The following is a 20,349-nucleotide window of genomic DNA, read 5'->3' on the forward strand; positions in this document are numbered from 1 at the left end:
TTAGTACTTGGATGGGAGACTGCCTGGAATACCAGGTGCTGTAAGCTTTAACTGTTGAAAAACTTTATAAATAAGTTTTTTTTGCATTGCTTTGTTAGTTTTTTTCTAAAGTAGTTAAGAGTATTTTCACTCTGTGATATGTTTTTTCAAGCCTATGTTGTTTAAAGTCCAAGATTTCAAGCAGAGATTGCTTACGGCCATACCAGCCGAAGAACGCCTGGTCTCGTCTGATCTCGGAAGCTAAGAAGGCTTGGGCCTTGTTAGTACTTGGATGGGAGACCGCCTGGGAATACAAGGTGCTGTAAGCTTTAACTGTTGAAAAACTTTTTAAAATGAAGTTTTTGCATTGCTTTGTTAGTTTTTTTCTAAAGTAAGTTAAGAGGTATTTTCACTCTGTGATATGTTTTCAAGCCTATGTTGTTTAAAGTCCAAGATTTTCAAGCAGCGATTGCTTACGGCCATACCAGCCGAAGAACGCCTGGTCTCGTCTGATCCCGGAAGCTAAGAAGGCTTGGGCCTTGTTAGTACTTGGATGGGAGACTGCCTGGGAATACAAGGTGCTGATAAGCTTTTAACATGTTGAAAAACTTTTTAAAAATGAATTTTTTTTGCCTCGCTTTTTTAGTTTCTGTCTAAAGTAAGTTAAGAGGTATTTTCACTCTGTGATATGTTTTCAAGCCTATGTTGTTTAAAGTCCAAGATTTTCAAGCAGAGATTGCTTACGGCCATACCAGCCGAAGAACGCCTGGTCTCGTCTGATCTCGGAAGCTAAGAAGGCTGGGCCTGGTTAGTACTTGGATGGGAGACTGCCTGGGAATACCAGGTGCTGTAAGCTTTAACTGTTGAAAAACTTTTTTAAAAAAAAGTTTTTTGCATTGCTTTGTTAGTTTTTTTCTAAAGTAAGTTAAGAGGTATTTTCACTCTGTGATATGTTTTTAAGCCTATGTTGTTTAAAGTCCAAGATTTTCAAGCAGAAATTGCTTACAGCCATTCCAGCCGAAGAACGCCCGGTCTTGTCTGATCTCGGAAGCTAAGAAGCCTTGGGCCTGTTTAGTACTTGGATGGGAGACTGCCTGGGGAATACAAGGTGCTGTAAGCTTTAACTGTTGAAAAACTTTTTAAAATGAAGTTTTTTTGAATCGCTTTGTTAGTTTTTTTTCTAAAGTAAGTTAAGAGGTATTTCCACTCTGTGATATGTTTTCAAGCCTTTTTGTTTTAAAGTCCAAGATTTTCATGCAGAAATTGCTTACGGCCATACCAGCCGAAGAACGCCCGATCTCGTCTGATTTCGGAAGCTAAGAAGGCTTTGGGCCTGGTTAGTACTTGGATGGGAGACTGCCTGGGAATACCAGGTGCTGTAAGCTTTAACTGTTGAAAAACTTTTTAAAATGAAGTTTTTTGCCTCGCTTTGTTAGTTTTTTCTAAAGTAGGTTCAGAGGTATTTTCACTTTGTGATATGTTTTCAAGCCTATGTTGTTTAAAGTCCAAGATTTCAAGCAGAGATTGCTTACGGCCATACCAGCCGAAGAACGCCTGGTCTCGTCTGATCTCGAAGCTAAGAGGCTGGGCCTGGTTAGTACTTGGATGGGAGACTGCCTGGGAATACAAGGTGCTGTAAGCTTTAACTGTTGAAAAACTTTTTAAAATGAAGTTTTTTTGCCTCGCTTTGTTAGTTTCTGTCTAAAGTAAGTTAAGAGGTATTTTCACTCTGTGATATGTTTTCAAGCCTATGTTGTTTAAAGTCCAAGATTTTCAAGCAGAGATTGCTTACGGCCATACCAGCCGAAGAACGCCGGTCTCGTCTGATCTCGGAAGCTTAGAAGGCTTGGGCCTGGTTAGTACTTGGATGGGAGACTGCCTGGGAATACCAGGTGCTGTAAGCTTTAACTGTTGAAAAACTCTTTAAATCAAAGTTTTTTACATCGCTTTGTTAGTTTTTTTTAAAGTAAGTTAAGAGGTATTTCCACTCTGTGATATGTTTTCAAGCCTATGTTGTTTAAAGTCCAAGATTTTCAAGCAGAGATTGCTTACGGCCATACCAGCCGAAGAACGCCCAGTCTCGTCTGATCTCGGAAGCTAAGAAGGCTTGGGCCGGGTTAGTACTTGGATGGGAGACTGCCTGGGAATACAAGGTGCTGTAAGCTTTAACTGTTGAAAAACGTTTTAAAATGAAGTTTTTTGCATTGCTTTGTTAGTTTTTTCTAAAGTAAGTTAAGAGGTATTTTCACTCTGTGATATGTTTTCAAGCCTATGTTGTTTAAAGTCCAAGATTTTCAAGCAGAGATTGCTTACAGCCATACCAGCCGAAGAACGCCCGGTCTCGTCTGATCTCGGAAGCTAAGAAGGCTTGGGCCTGGTTAGTACTTGGATGGGAGACTGCCTGGAAATACCAGGTGCTGTAAGCTTTAACTGTTGAAAACTTTTTAAAATGAATTTTTTTTGCCTCGCTTTGTTAGTTTTGTCTAAAGTAAGTTAAGAGGTATTTCACTCTGTGATATGTTTTCAAGCCTATGTTGTTTAAAGTCCAAGATTTTCAAGCAGAGATTGCTTACGGCCATACCAGCCGAAGAACGCCCGGTCTCGTCTGATCTCGGAAGCTAAGAAGGGCTTGGGCCTGGTTAGTACTTGGATGGGAGACTGCCTGGGAATACCAGGTGCTGTAAGCTTTAACTGTTGAAAAACTTTTTAAAATGAAGTTTTTTGCATCGCTTTGTTAGTTTTTTTTCTAAAGTAAGTTAAGAGGTGTATTTTCACTCTGTGATATGTTTTCTAGCCTATGTTGTTTAAAGTCCAAGATTTTCAAGCAGAGATTGCTTACGGCCATACCAGCCGAAGAACGCCCGGTCTCGTCTGATCTCGGAAGCTAAGAAGGCTTGGGCCTGGTTAGTACTTGGATGGGAGACTGCCTTGGAATACCAGGTGCTGTAAGCTTTAACTGTTGAAAACTTTTTAAAATGAAGTTTTTTGCGTCGCTTTGGTAGTTTTTGTCTAAAGTAAGTTAGAGGTATTTTCACTCTGTGATATGTTTTCAAGCCTATGTTGTTTAAAGTCCAAGATTTTCAAAGCAGAGATTGCTTACGGCCATACCAGCCGAAGAACGCCTGGTCTCGTCTGATCTCGGAAGCTAAGAAGGCTTGGGCCTGGTTAGTACTTGGATGGGAGACTGCCTGGGAATACCAGGTGCTGTAAGCTTTAACTGTTGAAAAACTTTTTAAAATAAAGTTTTTTGAATCGCTTTGTTAGTTTTTTTCTAAAGTAAGTTAAGAGGTATTTTCACTCTGTGATATGTTTTCAAGCCTATGTTGTTTAAAGTCCAAGATTTTCAAGCAGAGATTGCTTACGGCCATACCAGCCGAAGAACGCCTGGTCTCGTCTGATCTCGGAAGCTAAGAAGGCTTGGGCCTGGTTAGTACTTGGATGGGAGACTGCCTGGGAATACAAGGTGCTGTAAGCTTTAACTGTTGAAAAACTTTTAAAATAAGTTTTTTTGCCTCGCTTTTTAGTTTTTGTCTAAAGTAAGTTAAGAGGTATTTCACTCTGTGATATGTTTTTCAAGCCTATGTTGTTTAAAGTCCAAGATTTTCAAGCAGAGATTGCTTACGGCCATACCAGCCGAAGAACGCCCGGTCTCGTCTGATCTCGGAAGCTAAGAAGGCTTGGGCCTGGTTAGTACTTGGATGGGAGACTGCCTGGAATACCAGGTGCTGTAAGCTTTAACTGTTGAAAAAACTTTATAAATAAGTTTTTACATCGCTTTGTTAGTTTTTTTCTAAAGTAAGTTAAGAGGTATTTCCACTCTGTGATATGTTTTCAAGCCTATGTTGTTTAAAGTCCAAGATTTTCAAGCAGAGATTGCTTATGGCCATACCAGCCGAAGAACGCCCGGTCTCGTCTGATCTCGGAAGCTAAGAAGGGCTTGGGCCTGGTTAGTACATGGATGTGGAGACTGCCTGGGAATACAAGGTGCTGTAAGCTTTACTGTTGAAAAACTTTTTAAAATGAAGTTTTTTGCATTGCTTTGTTAGTTTTTTTCTAAAGTAAGTTAAGAGGTATTTTCATTCTGTGATATGTTTTCAAGCCTATGTTGTTTAAAGTCCAAGATTTTCAAGCAGAGATTGCTTACGGCCATACCAGCCGAAGAACGCCTGGTCTCGTCTGATCTCGGAAGCTAAGAAGGCTTGGGCCTGGTTAGTACTTGGATGGGAGACTGCCTGGGAATACAAGGTGCTGTAAGCTTTAAACTGTTGAAAAACTTTTTAAAATGAAGTTTTTTTTGCATCGCTTTGTTAGTTTTTTCTAAAGTAAGTTAAGAGGTATTTTCACTCTGTGATATGTTTTCAAGCCTATGTTGTTTAAAGTCCAAGATTTTCAAGCAGAGATTGCTTACGGCCATACCAGCCGAAGAACGCCTGGTCTCGTCTGATCTCGGAAGCTAAGAAGGCTTGGGCCTTGTTAGTACTTGGATGGGAGACTGCCTGGGAATACAAGGTGCTGTAAGCTTTAACTGTTGAAAAACTTTTTAAAATGAAGTTTTTTGCATTGCTTTGTTAGTTTTTTCTAAAGTAAGTTAAGAGGTATTTTCATTCTGTGATATGTTTTCAAGCCTATGTTGTTTAAAGTCCAAGATTTTCAAGCAGCGATTGCTTACCGGCCATACCAGCCGAAGAACGCCTGGTCTCGTCTGATCTCGGAAGCTAAGAAGGCTTGGGCCTGGTTAGTACTTGGATGGGAGACTGCCTGGGAATACAAGGTGCTGTAACCTTTAAATGTTGAAAAACTTTTTAAAATGAGTTTTTTTTGCCTCGCTTTTTAGTTTTGTCTAAAGTAAGTTAAGAGGTATTTTCACTCTGTGATATGTTTTCAAGCCTATGTTGTTTAAAGTGCAAGATTTTCAAGCAGAAATTGCTTACGGCCATACCAGCCGAAGAACGCCCGGTCACGTCTGATCTCGGAAGCTAAGAAGGCTTGGTCCTGGTTAATACTTGGATGTGAGACTGCCTGGAAATACCAGGTGCTGTAAGCTTTAACTGTTGAAAAACTTATAAATAAGTTTTTTGCATTGCTTTGTTAGTTTTTTTCTAAAGTAAGTTAAGAGTATTTTCACTCTGTGATATGTTTTCAAGCCTATGTTGTTTAAAGTCCAAGATTTTCAAGCAGAGATTGCTTATGGTCATACCAGCCAAAGAACGCCTGGTCTCGTCTGATCTCGGAAGCTAAGAAGGCTTGGGCCTGGTTAGTACTTGGATGGGAGTCTGCCTGGGAATACAAGGTGCTGTAAGCTTTAACTGTTGAAAAACTTTTTAAAAAATGAAGTTTTTTTGCCATCGCTTTGTTAGTTTCTGTCTAAAGTAAGTTAAGAGGTATTTTCACTCTGTGATATGTTTTCAAGCCTATGTTGTTTAAAGTCCCAAGATTTTCAAGCAGAGATTGCTTACGGCCATACCAGCCGAAGAACGCCTGGTATCGTCTGATCTCGGAAGCTAAGAAGGCTTGGGCCTGGTTAGTACTTGGATGGGAGACTGCCTGGGAATACAAGGTGCTGTAAGCTTTAACTGTTGAAAAACTTTTTAAAATGAAGTTTTTTTTGCCTCGCTTTTTAGTTTTTGTCTAAAGTAAGTTAAGAGGTATTTTCACTCTGTGATATGTTTTCAAGCCTATGTTGTTTAAAAGTCCAAGATTTTCAAGCAGAGATTTCTTACAGCCATACCAGCCGAAGAAGCTGAAGCTTTAGTTTCCAGCCGAAGCTTTAGTTTCTGTCTAAAGTAAGTTAAGAGGTATTTTCACTCTGTGATATGTTTTCAAGCCTATGTTGTTTAAAGTCCAAGATTTTCAAGCAGAGATTGCTAACGGCCATACCAGCCGAAGAAAGCCTGGTATCGTCTGATCTCGGAAGCTAAGAAGGCTTGGGCCTGGATAGTACTTGGATGGGAGACTGCCTGGGAATGCAGGTGCTGTAAGCTTTAACTGTTGAAAAACTTTTTAAAATGAAGTTTTTTGCATTGCTTTGTTAGTTTATTTCTAAGTAAGTTAGAGGTATTTTCATTCTGTGATATGTTTTCAAGCCTATGTTGTTTAAAGTCTAAGATTTTCAAGCAGAGATTGCTTACGGCCATACCAGCCAAGAACGCCTGGTCTCGTCTGATCTCGGAAGCTAAGAAGGCTTGGGCCTGGATAGTACTTGGATGGGAGACTGCCTGGGAATACAAGGTGCTGTAAGCTTTAACTGTTGAAAAACTTTTTAAAATGAAGTTTTTTGCATTGCTTTGTTAGTTTTTTTCTAAAGTAAGTTAAGAGGTATTTTCACTCTGTGATATGTTTTCAAGCCTATGTTGTTTAAGTCCAAGATTTTCAAGCAGAGATTTCTTACAGCCATACCAGCCGAAGAACGCCCGGTCTCGTCTGATCTCGGAAGCTAAGAAGGCTTGGGCCTGGTTAGTACTTGGATGGGAGACTGCCTGGGAATACAAGGTGCTTAAGCTTTAACTGTTGAAAAACTTTTAAAATGAAGTTTTTTTACCTCGCTTTGTTAGTTTCTGTCTAAAGTAAGTTAAGAGGTATTTTCACTCTGTGATATGTTTTCAAGCCTATGTTGTTTCAAAGTCCAAGATTTTCAAGCAGCGATTGCTTACGGCCATACCAGCCGAAGAACGCCCTGTCTCGTCTGATCTCGGAAGCTAAGAGGCTTGGGCCTGGTTAGTACTTGGATGGGAGACTGCCTGGGAATACCAGGTGCTGTAAGCTTTAACTGTTGAAAAACTTTTTAAAATTAAGTTTTTTTAATCGTTTGTTATTTTTGTCTAAAGTAAGTTAGGAGGTATTTTCACTCTGTGATATGTTTCAAGCCTATGTTGTTTAAAGTCCAAGATTTTCAAGCAGAGATTGCTTACGGCCATACCAGCCGAAGAACGCCCGGTCTCGTCTGATCTCGGAAGCTAAAAAGGCTTGGTCCTGGTTAGTACTTGGATGGGAGACTGCCTGGGAATACCAGGTGCTGTAAGCTTTAACTGTTGAAAAACTTTTTAAAATGAAGTTTTTTGCATTGCTTTGTTAGTTTTTTCTAAAGTAAGTTAAGAGGTATTTTCACTCTGTGATATGTTTTCAAGCCTATTTTGTTTAAAGTCCAAGATTTTCAAGCAGAGATTGCTTACGGCCATACCAGCCGAAGAACGCCTGGTCTCGTCTGATCTCGGAAGCTAAGAAGGCTTGGGCCTGGTTAGTACTTGGATGGGAGACTGCCTGGGAATACAAGGTGCTGTAAGCTTTAAATGTTGAAAAACTTTTTAAAATGAAGTTTTTTTGTATCGATTTGTTAGTTTTTGTCTAAAGTAAGTTAGGAGGTTATTTTCACTCTGTGATATGTTTTCAAGCCTATGTTGTTTAAAGTCCAAGATTTTCAAGCAGCAATTGCTTACGGCCATACCAGCCAAAGAACGCCCTGTCTCGTCTGATCTCGGAAGCTGAGAGGGCTTGGGCCTGGTTAGTACTTGGATGGGAGACTGCCTGGGAATACAAGGTGCTGTAAGCTTTAACTGTTGAAAACTTTTTAAAATGAAGTTTTTGCATTGCTTTGTTAGTTTTTTCTAAAGTAAGTTAAGAGGTATTTTCACTCTGTGATATGTTTTCAAGCCTATGTTGTTTAAAGTCCAAGATTTTCAAGCAGCGATTGCTTACGGCCATACCAGCCGAAGAACGCCTGGTCTCGTCTGATCTCGGAAGCTAAGAAGGCTTGGGGCCTGGTTAGTACTTGGATGGGAGACTGCCTAGGAATACAAGGTGCTGTAGGCTTTAAATGTTGAAAAACTTTTTAAAATGAAATTTTTTGGCCTCACTTTTTAGTTTTTGTCTAAAGTAAGTTAAGAGGTATTTTCACTCTGTGATATGTTTTTCAAGCCTATGTTGTTTAAAGTCCAAGATTTTCAAGCAGAGATTTCTTACAGCCATACCAGCCGAAGAACGCCGGTCTCGTCTGATCTTGGAAGCTAAGAAGGCTTGGGCCTGGTTAGTACTTGGATGGGAGACTGCCTGGAAATACCAGGTGCTGTAAGCTTAAACTGTTGAAAACTTTTTTAAATGAAGTTTTTTTGCATCGCTTTGTTAGTTTTTTTCTAAAGTAAGTTAAGAGGTATTTTCACTCTGTGATATGTTTTCTAGCCTATGTTGTTTAAAGTCCAAGATTTTCAAGCAGCAATTGCTTACGTCCATACCAGCCAGAGAACGCCCTGTCTCGTCTGATCTCGGAAAGCTAAGAGGGCTTGGGCCTGGTTAGTTCTTGGATGGGAGACTGCCTGGGAATACCAGGTGCTGTAAGCCTTAACTGTTGAATAACTTTTTAAAATGAAGTTTTTTGCATCGCTTTGTTAGTTTTTTTCTAAAGTAAGTTAAGAGGTATTTTCACTCTGTGATATGTTTTTTGGCATCGCTTTGTTAGTTTTGTCTAAAGTAAGTTAAGAGGTGTTTTCACTCTGTGATATGTTTTCTAGCCTATGTTGTTTAAAGTTCAAGATTTTCAAGCAGAAATTGCTTACGGCCATACCAGCCGAAGAACGCCCGGTCTCGTCTGATCTCGGAAGCTAAGAAGCCTTGGGCCTGGTAGTTCTTGGATGGGAGACTGCCTGGGAATACCAGGTGCTCCCTAGTACTCTTCTTTTGTGTAACACTGCATTCAATTTTAAGAAAATGCACTTTTTTGAAACTTAGAAAGAAACCATTAAGTCAAATTGTTAGATTCAAACTCATGTCAACAAAACATGTTTTTACATTAACACAAGGCTTGAATCCCCACAGATACCCAGACTTCGAACTTTTTAAAAATACACTGCAAAAGAGCCTTTTGAAACTGTGTGAAGAGTGCAGTAAAGAGAAGGAAATCAGGATTTTCTGTCAGAAGTGGGTAAAGAGAATGAAAAAAGGACTTTCTGTCAGAAGTGGGATTCAACAACAACAACATTTATTTCTTATGTAGCCCAAAATCACATACAGTATGTCTCAATGGGCTTTGACAGGCCCTACAGTTGACACCCCAACACTTGACCCTTCTGCACACAAGGAAAACTCCACACAAAAAAACTCTGGGAGAGAGAAAAAAAGAAAGGAAGAAACGTTGGGAAGGAGTGATACAGAGAGGGACCCCCTTCCAGGGTAGACTTAGCCTGTAAATGGTGTCAGTGCAGGGTTGGGGATGATATAATAATAAGTCCTACAGTTGTAGGGTTGGAGAAGTCCAGGATGTAGTCAGTGTCATGGTCTAGATTAGTCTGGGCGCTTGATTCCATGTCTCAGAAGCAGCGGCAGACGTTGCACTGTACGACTGATACTGAAATATGTGGTAATAGTGGTATATTGGTGCTTCAGTGGCCCGGTACCCTAACTAGGACAGCCTAACTAGGGTGAATTTAACTTTATCTGTGTCTAACAGGGGGACTCTGTGATAAACTGGACTTTATAATTGACACTGCGTCAAAATGAAGTGAAATGAGGGTCTAGGACTTAGCAAAAAGCCAGAGAAAACAGATAGGTTTTGAGATTGGATTTAAACACTGAGACTGTGTCTGAGTCCCGGACACTGACAGGCAAGCCGTTCCACAACTGCGGAGCTCTATAGGAGAAGGATCTGCTCCCAGCTGGGACCTTCTGCACCTTTGGTACCAGTAGTGACCCCGCACCCATTGATCGAAGGGGGCGTGGCGGTTCGTAAAGAACCAAATGTTCACTCAGGTACTGTGGGGCGAGACCATTTAGAGCTTTATAGGTTAAAAGTAGGATTTTGTAGTCAATCCTAAATTTGATGGGGTAACCAGTGCAGTGATTGTAAGACTGGGGTGATGTGGTCAAATTTCCTGGTTCTGGTTAGAACTCTGGCTGCAGCATTCTGTACTAGCTGGAGTTTACTCATGCACCTACTAGAGCATCCATTGCAGTAATCTAACCTCGATGTAATAAATGCATGGACCAACTTTTCTGCATCATGCATTGAAATTATATTTCTTATTTTCTCAATATTTCTAAGGTGAAAGAATGCTATCCTAGTGACATTATCTACGTGCGAATTGAATGAGAGACCTGCATCAATGATGACACCTAGATCCTTCACTTCAGTACTCGGTGAGATAGAAAGGCTATCCAGGGTTATTGTGTAGTCAGCCAGTTTATGCCTGGCTGCTTGAGGCCCAAGTACAGGTTCTTCTGTCTTGTCAGGGTTTAGCAGGAGAAAGTTGGTGAGCATCCACTGTCTAATGTCCTTCAGACAATTCTCTATTTTGTTCAGCTGCTGCCTCTGGTCTGGCATTGCTGACAAATACAGCTGTGTGTCGTCAGCGTAGCAATGAAAGCCAATACCGTGTTTGCGGATGACGTCGCCTAAAGGTAACATGGACAGAACCTTGTGGAACACCAAACTCTACTTTACTATGTGAAGATGAAACACCATTGATGTCCACAAACTGATATCGGTTGGTCAAATATGATCTGAACCATTCAAGGGCTGTTCCCTAATCCCAAAGACATTCTCTAACCTGGCAAGGAGAATAGCGTGATCAATAGTGTCAAACGCTGCACTCAGATCAAGCAGGACAAGCAGCGAGATTCGTCCCTGATCAGAGGCCAACAGCAGGTCATTAACCACTTTAACCAGCACTGTCTCAGTGCTATGATGAGGTCTAAATCCCGTTTGATATACTTTGTGGATATTGTTGCTGTCTAGGTATGCGCTCAGCTGCTGGGCTACGACTTTTTCTAAGATTTTTGATATGAACGGAAGGTTGGATATCGGTCTATAATTTGAAAAGCTGACTGCGATCAAGATCCGGCTTTTTTAATCAGGGGTCTAATGACTGCTACCACCTCGATTCGAACCCACACCTCCAGGAGAGACTGCAACCTGAACGCAGCTCCTTAGACCACTTCGGCCATCCTGACCTAGACATGGGCAGCACTTGTTTACTGTAGCACTGCATAATATTTTTATGAAAATGAATTCTAATACACAAAGACATATTGAGGTTTACATGCAGATTCAAACCCACACTATTGTGCAGACATTATTGTGAAAAGCAATATTTTTAACTTAGAATGAAACCATTAGTGAAATAAGTGAAAAGATGTTTTATATTCTAGTTTCTTTGCTCTGATTACTGCTTTGCACACTCTTGGCATTCTCTCTGGGAAGGAGTTCCCAGAGGTGTTTAGCACTTGTTGGTCCAGCTCACCCCAAACCATCTGGATTGGGTTCAGGTCCGGTGACTGTGGAGGCCAGGTCTCCACTTTTTGATAAGTACAGAACTCCACATGTTGTTCATTCATAGTTTTGATGCCTTCAGTGAGAATCTACCAACGTAAATGGTCATGAAAATAAAGTACACAACAGACATATATAAAATGCTAAATGAATACCCAATGTGCTTGAATCATTATTTTGCTATGATTAAAAGAATACTGGAATATTTTATAAGGTGAGGATTATAGAACTCTTGATTGGATTAAATGAAAATGCTCTTTGAACTTTTATGACAATTTCTCATTGACTGTGACCTTATTTTGCAAGAAAAATGTAACCCGTTGCAGAGGAAATAAAACACATTCAGGTTCCCCATTCCTGTGAATTTTACATTACGTCATTAAACCTTTACTAAAAACTAAATGTTGGACAATGTGAGCCAAGAGGCAGAAATGCTAATGCATGGTGGATATGCAGTAGTAGCCCAGCAAGGGAACTAACAGTCATTGGTGGTAGTGGGTAAGACACTCGCCTATGAGCCAGAAGATCCAGCTTCAAACCCCACTTACTACCATCGTGTCCCTGAGCAAGACACTTAACCCTGAGTGTCCCCAGGGGGGGACTGTCCCTGTCACTACTGACTGTAAGTCGCTCTGGATAAGGGCATCTGGTAAATGCTGTGAATGTAAATATAGTAAAATTCTTTTATACAGAAAAATTAACAACAGACCTTGTCCCTTGTTTTGTCCTAGCATGAAAACGTGATTAATCAGACAGTGTTTACTGATGAACAGCAGATAATTTACAGCCAACTAATCATCTATAGTTCATGAGGTGTGAACTGGAAAGCATCAATGCCGCTGAGGAAACAACATCCTCAGTCCCAAGAAAACAAAACACAAATGAACCGCTGCATTGCAGGAGAAGAGAAAGAGAGAGAGAGAAATAAACCTGACAGAGCAGAACCAGAGTTGAACCCAGGGCTGGATGGGTCCCTGGCCTGCTGACTCAGGCTCTTCTGCATGGCTGCGAGTGACTGCACTGGAACCAGCTAATCATACCAAGTTGAACCCCACACCGGCGACGGATTGTGTGAACAGACCTGATGTTATTATCTCTCGGGACGTTTCTTCTCTGCAGCTTGTGTGTACAAGCGTCAAACCATGAATTATTTATTAGGAGCCACAACTGCACGGTGGAATATGTGAAGGCATAAGTATCGATGTTCTTCTAGAATTAAGAGCGCCACTGGGACCACGCAGCGGTGAAGAACAGTTTGTATGTGAGCTTCACACATTCTGCAAAACCAACGGAGCAACTCAGATGGGTAGCACCTCACAATTTACCATGTGTGTATTTACATGCATCCAGAGAAGATTAACTGTTGATGAATGGGCTTCTGACTCTGGATAGAAAATTGCTTTTGTCAGTCTCATCTCTCATTTATAGCATTTACCAGACGCCCGTATCCAGAGCGACTTATAGTCAGTAGTTACAGGGACAGTCCCCCCCTGGAGACACTCAGGGTTAAGTGTCCTGCTCAGGGAAACAATGGTAGTAAGTGGGATTTTAACCTGGGTCTTCTGGTTCTTAGTAACACTAGGCTACTACCCCCCCCTACCATCTCTCCAACCATTTCTTGACCAAGACCAACCATCTCAAATGTACTGACATGCCTGTCCATTAAAACCAGATGGGTATCAATTAATTAGTCGTGATTAATTTGTCACGATTAGTCATTAATTAATGACTCGGCTCTTGCTGGTGCAACACAATGGTGTCACTCATTTCCTCTACTGGTGTTATAAAGCAGAGAGAGCCCAGCCTGTTTAGAAGTGATTATTCCTCCAAGTTAGCAGGGCTGGAGGCTCCTGTGAGGGCAGCTCCACCGCCCTGCCCGTCCGTGATTAATGCAGGTCGCATGGGACTCCCACAACACTGCTTTCCTAAATGGTTTAAGTGTTTGTGGGACGGTCCCAGCAGCCGATGGGCACGTGCAGGTAATCGTTCAGCACGATTTGTGCTACAGACCAGGTCTCACAGCAGCAGGTTGGCACTGCTGGTCACATGGTTGAAAGATAAATATAATATCTGAAGAAATGTGCACTTTCACTTGGGTCCTGACTGGGTGAGAGGACTCTGTAAAGATGCTGGCCTGAGCTGAGTCTGGATGAGCATGTGTGTTCTGAGAGGCCGCCGCTCATTTTCTAATTGTTTAGAGCTAAAGGATTTACATATATGTTATTTTAATATTTAAAATATTAACTTCATGGCATGCCACTGATGCCAACTTGCTGTCAGGTTCATTTCTATCAGCTGCCAATTAGTGATTTATATACATGTCCAATGTGTTCCGACCATGTATTTCAATGATTTAATATTTGATTATATATGGTCACCAGGGAAATACACAAATGCAGTTTTTAACCCATCACCCTTAGTGAGCAGTGGACAGCCATGACAGGCGCCCGGGGAGCAGCGTACGGGGACGGTGCTTTGCTTATTGGCACCTCAGCGGCACCTTGACGTTATGCATTATTTTGCATTAGTTTTAATAGACCCATGGTACATGTTGCTTCATGAGGCATATAGCGTGTAGGGCCATTTTCACCATGCATCTTACTGAAACCAACAGTCAGTGCACTGTAAAGATCTGCTTTTGTTAGGGGTCGCCACACTGGATCAACGTCATCATCCTCTTCCACACCAACCACCTGCATGTCCTCTCTCTTCACATCCACAAAACTTGTACTAGGCCTTCCTCTCTTCCTCCTGCCTTGTAGCTCCATCGCCAGTTCTAATCCCTCTAACTTGACCATTGGCTGTCCCGCCTCTCATTCTCACACACACATATTCTGTCTGAGCCCTACTGACCTTCTCCTTTCTAGAGATCTCCGCCTTAGAAAGGAAGAAACCTTGGGAAGGAGTGATACAGAGCAGGACGCCCTTCCAGGGCAGAGTGAGCCTGCAGTGTGTCAAGTGCAGGGTTGGTGTTGATTTGTCCAAGAAAAAAAACAGTTGTAGAGGTATAAAATGTCCAAAGTGTAGTATAGAGCATGTTTGGAGGTAGGTTTTGTCCAGTGTAATGATCTACATTGCATGTCCATTGGAAGATCCTGGTGGCTGTGGTGACCCTCTGGTTCGTTTCACGCTGAGTCGTCTCGTCAGCAGCTCATTGCCAGGAACCAGGATCGGTTGCGGCAGACGGTTGCATCGTACGACTGGTACGTGGCTATATGGTGGTATATTTGTGGCCTGGTACCCTGACTTGGACTGCCAAACTAAGGTGAATTGAAGGCTTGACTAGGTGACTGTATATTAAAATGAACTTTATAATTGACACTGTGTCTGATATTTTAACAATCTGGTTAAACTCCACCGCCATCTTCCCTTCCACCTAGAGCCTGTAATAACTCCTCCCTGAACTTTGGCTCTGCCTCCTTCTGATCTCCAGTCTAGTCCAGAAAAACCACCATCCTCTTATAGCTACACTCTCCCGTCACTGCTTGAGGTGTGAACCTTCACTGGTCTCACCATTCCATTCAATTATTGATGCATCATAATAAATCAGATCTGTTTTTTTTTGCTTTCAAATACGTAGGTGAGATAAGAGTTAAGGCCTCTTTCACACGAAGGACTGAACCAGTCGTTTTTCTGGTGTTTGTGGCGTCAGGTGACCGCTGACTGAATGGCGTCTGTTTTTCAAAATATATATATTTGCATTATGCATTTATTAGGTAGTTTTAGTATGTATTGTGGCAGTATGCCTTGATATAACCTCATTAGTGTTCTAAAAAGGAACACTTTTAAAAGACACAACCTACAAAACTTGATACAGCCCCCATCCCAGTACTTACATGTGTGTCAGTAGAGTTACAGGATCCAGTTTCCCTTCTTCAACTGGAATGACTTCACTTAAAATATCAAATGACTGCCAGCGGAGAGCTCTGAAACAGACTTGAATCTCTTAAAGAACCAGTGTTGATGCAAGGTGCATATTAAAATACTGAGGTCACCAAAATGTAAAGAAGCACTGACCAGATCTAACACTCATCTTTCACATGAAGCAAACTGGAGCAGCACCTTCTTTAACAAAAATGATCCAGTGCAGATTCTGCCCAACCATACGGATGTTCTAATATTTTGATATTCAAGTTTCAGAAGAATCTCAAACCTACTGATATAAAGATACCTTTGGTAGTTAACTAAGGTAACAAGGTACCTTACACCAAATTAATATTTGTCTGGGTGGTTAAATTGTTAGGGTCTGTAGTAAACAAAAACTATCTAACTATAAGAGGGTGGTGGTAGCCTAGTGGGTGAGCAGTGGGCAGCCATGACAGGCGCCCGGGGAGCAGTGTGTGGGGACGGTGCTTTGCTCAGTGGCACCTCAGTGGCACCTTGATTACGGGGCCACTTCCTTAACCGCTAGGGCCCCCACTGCCCCGACTTTGTTATATTGCAGCCATTTGCTAAAATCATTTAAGTTCATTTTTCCTCATTCAAAAAACACAGAATTGTTGACAAAGAAAAACTGAAATATCACATGGTACTAAGTATTCAGACCATTTGCTGTGACACTCATATATTTAACTCAGGTTATGTCCATTTCTTCTGATCATCCTTGAGATGGTTCTACACCTTCATTTCATTTGAGTCCATCTGTTTGATTATACTGGTTGGACTGATTATGAAAGCCACACACCCGTCTATATAAGAACTTTACAGCTCAAAATGCACGTCAGAGCAAATGAGAATAATGAGGTCAAAGGAACTGCCTGAAGGCTCAGATCTTGCCAAGGTTACAAAAAAATTCTGCTGCACTTAAGGTTCCTAAGAGCACAGTGGCCTCCATAATCCTTAAATGGAAGACGTTTGGGCCGACCAGCAACCTTCCTAGAGCTGGCCGTCCGGCCAAACTGAGCTATCAGGGAAGAAGAACCCAAAGATCACTGTGGCTGAGCTCCAGAGATGGAGATGGGACGAAGTTGTAGAACATCAACCATCACTGCAGCCCTCCACCAGTCTGGCCTTTATGGCAGAGTGGCCTGATGGAAGCCTCTCCTCCTCCTGGTGGGAAACAAGACTCTCTGATCTAATGAGACCAACATAGAATTAAGGCCAAAAAGTTCTAAGCGGTATGTGTGGAGAAAACCAGGCACTGCTCATCAACTGTCCACAGTCCCAACAGTGAAGCATGGTGGTGGCAGCATCATGCTGTGGTGTTTTGAAGGACTGGGCCGAAGGTTTACCTTTCAACAAGACAATGACCCTAAGCACACAGCTAAGCTAACGGAGTGGCTTTTCAACAACTGTGACTGTTCTTGCATGGCCCAGCCAGAGGCCTGACTTAAACCCAATTGAGCATCTCTGGAGAGACCTAAAAATGGCCGTCCACCAACGTTTACCATATAACCTGCAAGAACTGGAGAGGCTCTGCAAATCCAGGCATGGAAAACTTGTTGCATCTTTCCCAAAAAGACTCATGGCTGTATTAGATCAAAAGGGCGTTTCTACTAAATACTCAGCAAAGAGTCATATCATGTGATGTTTCAGTTTCTCTTTGTTAATAAGTCTGCAAAAATGTCCACAATTTTTATTTTTTTTTTAATAATTCGTTTTTTGCAAATGGCTGCAATAGAACAGAGTGAAAAATTTAAGGGGGTCTGAATACTTTCCATAACCGCTGAATATTCCATTAGGTGTACTGTGATGTGTGTCAGATATTACCTTCAACAACTGTCTAACGATTTTATACATCATTTATTGATAATGATGGAAAACGTATTTACATTTTTTACATGAATGGATAAAGATCCACTGAATTGACGATGCTGGTGCTGCTCAGGAGGCCGTTCTCTTGGTGAGAGCACCGGTGTGCGTTCTCTGGTGTCTTTTGAGGCTCGCGGCCAGGGAGAAGCTCCTCCCACACTGGTGGCACCGGTGGGGTTTAACCCCCGCGTGTCTGGTTTGGTGGTTCCTACACTGCGAGGCGGTTTTAAAGCCCTCGCCGCAGTCGGCGCAGACGTACGGCTTCTCCCCGGTGTGCACCCTCTGGTGCACGGTGAGGGCGGTGGGGCAAATGAAGCGTTTGTAGCACACGGCGCAGATGTACGGCCTCTCGCCGGTGTGCACGCTCCGGTGCGTGCTGAGGTACGACGCCCGGGAGAAGCTCTTCCCGCACTGCGCACAGCGGTGGGGCGTCTCGCCCGTGTGCGTCCGCTGGTGCGTTTTCACGTGCTCGGACTGTGAGAAGGTCATGCCGCACTGTCCGCACCGGTAGGGCTTCTCTCCCGTGTGAATCCTCCGGTGAGCCGTGAGGTACGACGCCCGTGAAAAGCCCCTCCCGCAGTACGAGCAGCGGAAGGGCTTCTCCCCTGTGTGTATCTTCAGATGGTTCTTCAGGCTCCCCGTTTCGGAAAAACTGCTCCCACACTGCTCACACTGGTACGGCTTCTCTCCGGTGTGCATCCTCTGGTGGGTTTTAAGGTGCGACGCTTGTGCAAAGCTCCTCCCACACTGCTCACACCGGTACGGCTTCTCTCCGGTGTGCATCCTCTGGTGAGTATTGAGGTGCGACGCTTGTGCAAAGCTCCTCCCACACTGCTCACACCGGTAGGGCTTCTCCCCAGTATGGGTCCGCTGGTGAGTTTTGAAGTTGGACGCCTGCGAGAAGCTCCTGCCGCACTGCTCACACCGGTAGGGCTTCTCGCCGGTGTGCACCTTCAGGTGTGTTCGCAGGTAAGCGATGGTTTTAAAGCATTTACTGCAATGCGTGCAGAGGTAGGGCTTCTCCTCAGCATGCACCATCATGTGCAAATCTCCTCCCACACCATGAACAACAGCATGCATCCTCGGAGGTCTTCTAATCAATCTATAAAAATATAACATGTATAACCATAATTGCTATTACTTTATAGTAACTTGCATTAAATCAATCAAACATGACCACAAGGGACAAGGATAATTGCACGATCAAAACCAAACATTTATACACTATAACATACATATCTTTATATTTCCTATTTCCCACACATACAGTACAGGCCAAAAGTTTGGACACCTTCTCATTCAACGTGTTTTCTTTATCTTCATGACCATTTACGTTGGTAGATTCTCACTGAAGGCATCAAAACTATGAATGAACACATGTGGAGTTCTGTACTTAACAAAAAGTGGAGACCTGACCTCCACAGTCACCGGACCTGAACCCAGTCCAGATGGTTTGGGGTGAGCTGGACCAACAAGTGCTAAACACCTCTGGGAACTCCTTCAAGACTGTTGGAGAAGCATTTCAGGTGATGACCTCTTGAAGCTCATCGAGAGAATGCCAAGAGTGTTCAAAGCAGTAACCAGAGCAAAGAAACTAGAATATAAAACGTGTTTTCACTTATTCCACCTTTTTTGGTTAAGTACAGAACTCCACATGGGTTCATTCATAGTTTTGATGCCTTCAGTGAGAATCTACCAACGTAAATGGTCATGAAGATAAAGAAAACACCTTGAATGGGAAGGTGTCCAGACTTTTGGCCTCTACTGTATATTGTGTATACATAAATTTAGAATCTATTCTATTTCATTTGGTATATACAAATGCACTTATATAAAACTATAATTATTTGTACATAGATTTGATCTATTTTATTACATATTTACATAATTATATACATTTACATACTGTATAGCTCATTTTCTATTTACTCTACTCATCTCTTCCATTCATTTTACTTTAGGTATCATATATCACATATAAATGTAGCTACTGTGAATGAAGGGAACTGGACCTTATTTAATTCTACTAGTATAATGACAATAAAGATTCTGATTTAAACTGGGTGCAGCAGACCAATTTCTAAGAATACATTTACATTACATTTACAGCATTTATCAGACGCCCTTATCCAGAGCGACTTACAATCAGTATTTACAGGGACAGTCTCCCTGGAGCAACTTAAGGTTAAGTGTCTTGCTCAGGGACACAATGGTAGTAAGTGGGATTCACAGGCCAGTGTCTTACCCACTAGGCTACTACCACCACCAGAATAACACTACAGATAAAACCTTTTACTTTACTCACCAGAAGAGACGGCGTCTTTCCTGTGTGTCCGCATGTCTTACCACAGTCCATCTGATCTGAACCAAGAACGGGCATAATTGAGTTCAAACTAAAATTGAGACAATGCAATTAGCAAACCACAAACTGGCCAACCAATAGTAACCCACAAATACATGAACTGCAACAATATATATGCAAAAATTCTCAATGGGGTTAAAGCATTCGCTTTAAAGCATTTACAGCATTTATCAGAGACCCTTATCCAGAGCGACTTACAATCAGTAGTTACAGGGACAGTCCCCCCCTGGAGACACTCAGGGTTAAGTGTCCTGCTCAGGGACATGATGGTAGTAAGTGGGGTAGGCTACTACCAGATGACTAAACATGCTACTATTCTGCTGGCAAGTGAATAAAAAAACCGACAAGTTATTAATGTAAATATTGCAGGATTATATATATTTATAAATGGTAATGATGTGATTATGCGGTATATTGGCCGGATCTGTAAACAGGTGCTCTTCTGGTTTCGCGTTTTATTCAGAGGAGGTGGAGACGGACTCACGGTGCTTGTCGGTCTGTCCTGGTGTGCATCTTCTTCTCATCAACATCATCATCATAATCATCATCATCATCATCATCTTCGTCCGGAGACTGATGAAAACGCGGCGGCAGCGGCGGCGTCCGGAAGTGACGTCACTTTCCGGAGCAGCGCGTCAACGCTGTTCCTACACGTATAAAATCACATATCGTGTGTATTTCATCGTTTTATAGTATTAGCTCAATAGTTCAACATTTAGCTGTTTTTTATTGTATGTGTATTTGTTTTTTAGGAAATAATTATAACTTTTTATTATTAAAATTATAAAATGATCTACGTTTAACGCTAAAGCACAGCAGAAGCGTAGGGCAAAATAATCGTCCTGCCATGACAGAATAGAACACTTAATAATAATCTATTGTTGATGGCATGCAGAAATTGTGATCTGTGACATCCAGGGGACTTTCCCACAATGCACTGCACACCACCTTCCCAGTATAATAATCAGCTCTGGATCAGCACCATCACCATGACCTGTCATAC

General features: G+C 42.1%; 1 protein-coding gene, 8 non-coding genes and 23 pseudogenes across 11 annotated transcripts; 31 read left to right on the top strand and 1 right to left on the bottom strand.

Moving 5' to 3' along the window:
- The first annotated feature begins 189 nt into the window (after positions 1–189).
- LOC114777034 (5S ribosomal RNA) lies at positions 190–308 on the top strand. Its single transcript, XR_003745873.1, has one exon. It is a non-coding gene; the product is annotated as a 5S ribosomal RNA (ribosomal RNA).
- A 142-nt stretch (positions 309–450) lies between these two features.
- On the top strand, positions 451–570 carry LOC114777043 (uncharacterized; annotated as a pseudogene).
- A 147-nt stretch (positions 571–717) lies between these two features.
- On the top strand, positions 718–835 carry LOC114777042 (uncharacterized; annotated as a pseudogene).
- Positions 836–979: 144 nt separating this feature from the next.
- On the top strand, positions 980–1,099 carry LOC114777060 (uncharacterized; annotated as a pseudogene).
- A 145-nt stretch (positions 1,100–1,244) lies between these two features.
- LOC114777037 (5S ribosomal RNA) lies at positions 1,245–1,364 on the top strand. The gene has a single exon (XR_003745876.1). It is a non-coding gene; the product is annotated as a 5S ribosomal RNA (ribosomal RNA).
- A 141-nt stretch (positions 1,365–1,505) lies between these two features.
- Positions 1,506–1,621, top strand: LOC114777062 (uncharacterized; annotated as a pseudogene).
- Positions 1,622–1,765: 144 nt separating this feature from the next.
- LOC114777047 (uncharacterized) lies at positions 1,766–1,883 on the top strand (annotated as a pseudogene).
- A 142-nt stretch (positions 1,884–2,025) lies between these two features.
- Positions 2,026–2,144, top strand: LOC114777044 (uncharacterized; annotated as a pseudogene).
- Positions 2,145–2,286: 142 nt separating this feature from the next.
- Positions 2,287–2,405, top strand: LOC114777063 (5S ribosomal RNA). Its single transcript, XR_003745879.1, has one exon. It is a non-coding gene; the product is annotated as a 5S ribosomal RNA (ribosomal RNA).
- Positions 2,406–2,546: 141 nt separating this feature from the next.
- On the top strand, positions 2,547–2,666 carry LOC114777036 (5S ribosomal RNA). The gene has a single exon (XR_003745875.1). It is a non-coding gene; the product is annotated as a 5S ribosomal RNA (ribosomal RNA).
- Positions 2,667–2,812: 146 nt separating this feature from the next.
- On the top strand, positions 2,813–2,931 carry LOC114777056 (5S ribosomal RNA). Its single transcript, XR_003745878.1, has one exon. It is a non-coding gene; the product is annotated as a 5S ribosomal RNA (ribosomal RNA).
- Positions 2,932–3,073: 142 nt separating this feature from the next.
- LOC114777045 (5S ribosomal RNA) lies at positions 3,074–3,192 on the top strand. Its single transcript, XR_003745877.1, has one exon. It is a non-coding gene; the product is annotated as a 5S ribosomal RNA (ribosomal RNA).
- Positions 3,193–3,335: 143 nt separating this feature from the next.
- Positions 3,336–3,454, top strand: LOC114777039 (uncharacterized; annotated as a pseudogene).
- Positions 3,455–3,595: 141 nt separating this feature from the next.
- LOC114777038 (uncharacterized) lies at positions 3,596–3,713 on the top strand (annotated as a pseudogene).
- A 141-nt stretch (positions 3,714–3,854) lies between these two features.
- LOC114777061 (uncharacterized) lies at positions 3,855–3,975 on the top strand (annotated as a pseudogene).
- Positions 3,976–4,117: 142 nt separating this feature from the next.
- On the top strand, positions 4,118–4,236 carry LOC114777040 (uncharacterized; annotated as a pseudogene).
- A 145-nt stretch (positions 4,237–4,381) lies between these two features.
- On the top strand, positions 4,382–4,500 carry LOC114777064 (5S ribosomal RNA). The gene has a single exon (XR_003745880.1). It is a non-coding gene; the product is annotated as a 5S ribosomal RNA (ribosomal RNA).
- A 142-nt stretch (positions 4,501–4,642) lies between these two features.
- Positions 4,643–4,762, top strand: LOC114777054 (uncharacterized; annotated as a pseudogene).
- Positions 4,763–4,904: 142 nt separating this feature from the next.
- LOC114777057 (uncharacterized) lies at positions 4,905–5,023 on the top strand (annotated as a pseudogene).
- A 139-nt stretch (positions 5,024–5,162) lies between these two features.
- Positions 5,163–5,281, top strand: LOC114777049 (uncharacterized; annotated as a pseudogene).
- Positions 5,282–5,429: 148 nt separating this feature from the next.
- LOC114777050 (uncharacterized) lies at positions 5,430–5,548 on the top strand (annotated as a pseudogene).
- A 294-nt stretch (positions 5,549–5,842) lies between these two features.
- On the top strand, positions 5,843–5,960 carry LOC114777059 (uncharacterized; annotated as a pseudogene).
- A 141-nt stretch (positions 5,961–6,101) lies between these two features.
- LOC114777048 (uncharacterized) lies at positions 6,102–6,219 on the top strand (annotated as a pseudogene).
- A 142-nt stretch (positions 6,220–6,361) lies between these two features.
- On the top strand, positions 6,362–6,479 carry LOC114777055 (uncharacterized; annotated as a pseudogene).
- Positions 6,480–6,623: 144 nt separating this feature from the next.
- On the top strand, positions 6,624–6,741 carry LOC114777046 (uncharacterized; annotated as a pseudogene).
- Positions 6,742–6,881: 140 nt separating this feature from the next.
- On the top strand, positions 6,882–7,000 carry LOC114777035 (5S ribosomal RNA). Its single transcript, XR_003745874.1, has one exon. It is a non-coding gene; the product is annotated as a 5S ribosomal RNA (ribosomal RNA).
- A 142-nt stretch (positions 7,001–7,142) lies between these two features.
- LOC114777041 (uncharacterized) lies at positions 7,143–7,261 on the top strand (annotated as a pseudogene).
- A 145-nt stretch (positions 7,262–7,406) lies between these two features.
- On the top strand, positions 7,407–7,525 carry LOC114777052 (uncharacterized; annotated as a pseudogene).
- A 140-nt stretch (positions 7,526–7,665) lies between these two features.
- Positions 7,666–7,785, top strand: LOC114777051 (uncharacterized; annotated as a pseudogene).
- Positions 7,786–7,929: 144 nt separating this feature from the next.
- Positions 7,930–8,047, top strand: LOC114777053 (uncharacterized; annotated as a pseudogene).
- Positions 8,048–8,190: 143 nt separating this feature from the next.
- On the top strand, positions 8,191–8,310 carry LOC114777058 (uncharacterized; annotated as a pseudogene).
- An 8,646-nt stretch (positions 8,311–16,956) lies between these two features.
- On the bottom strand, positions 16,957–19,953 carry LOC114777033 (zinc finger protein 239-like). 3 transcript variants are annotated; one of them, XM_028966923.1, is made up of 3 exons: positions 19,831–19,953; positions 19,290–19,345; positions 16,957–18,086 (listed from the first exon to the last, which is right to left on the bottom strand). In XM_028966923.1, the coding sequence occupies exon 3, from the start codon at positions 18,062–18,064 to the stop codon at positions 17,057–17,059; it is 1,008 nt and encodes a 335-aa protein (XP_028822756.1). In that variant the 5' UTR covers positions 18,065–18,086; positions 19,290–19,345; positions 19,831–19,953; the 3' UTR covers positions 16,957–17,056. The 3 variants fall into 3 exon arrangements, with proteins under 3 accessions (XP_028822756.1, XP_028822758.1, XP_028822757.1); XM_028966925.1 differs by having other exon boundaries at positions 19,290–19,377; positions 19,831–19,951; XM_028966924.1 differs by having other exon boundaries at positions 19,290–19,663; positions 19,831–19,904.
- Between the last annotated feature and the right edge of the window lie 396 nt (positions 19,954–20,349).

Source organism: Denticeps clupeoides, unplaced genomic scaffold (assembly GCF_900700375.1).
Source record: "Denticeps clupeoides unplaced genomic scaffold, fDenClu1.1, whole genome shotgun sequence".
NCBI lineage: Eukaryota > Metazoa > Chordata > Actinopteri > Clupeiformes > Denticipitidae > Denticeps > Denticeps clupeoides.

Excerpts from the sequence above, each read along its gene's own strand:
- LOC114777033 (XM_028966923.1), bottom strand. The coding sequence starts at position 18,064 with ATGCATGCTGTTGTTCATGGTGTGGGAGGAGATTTGCACATGATGGTG.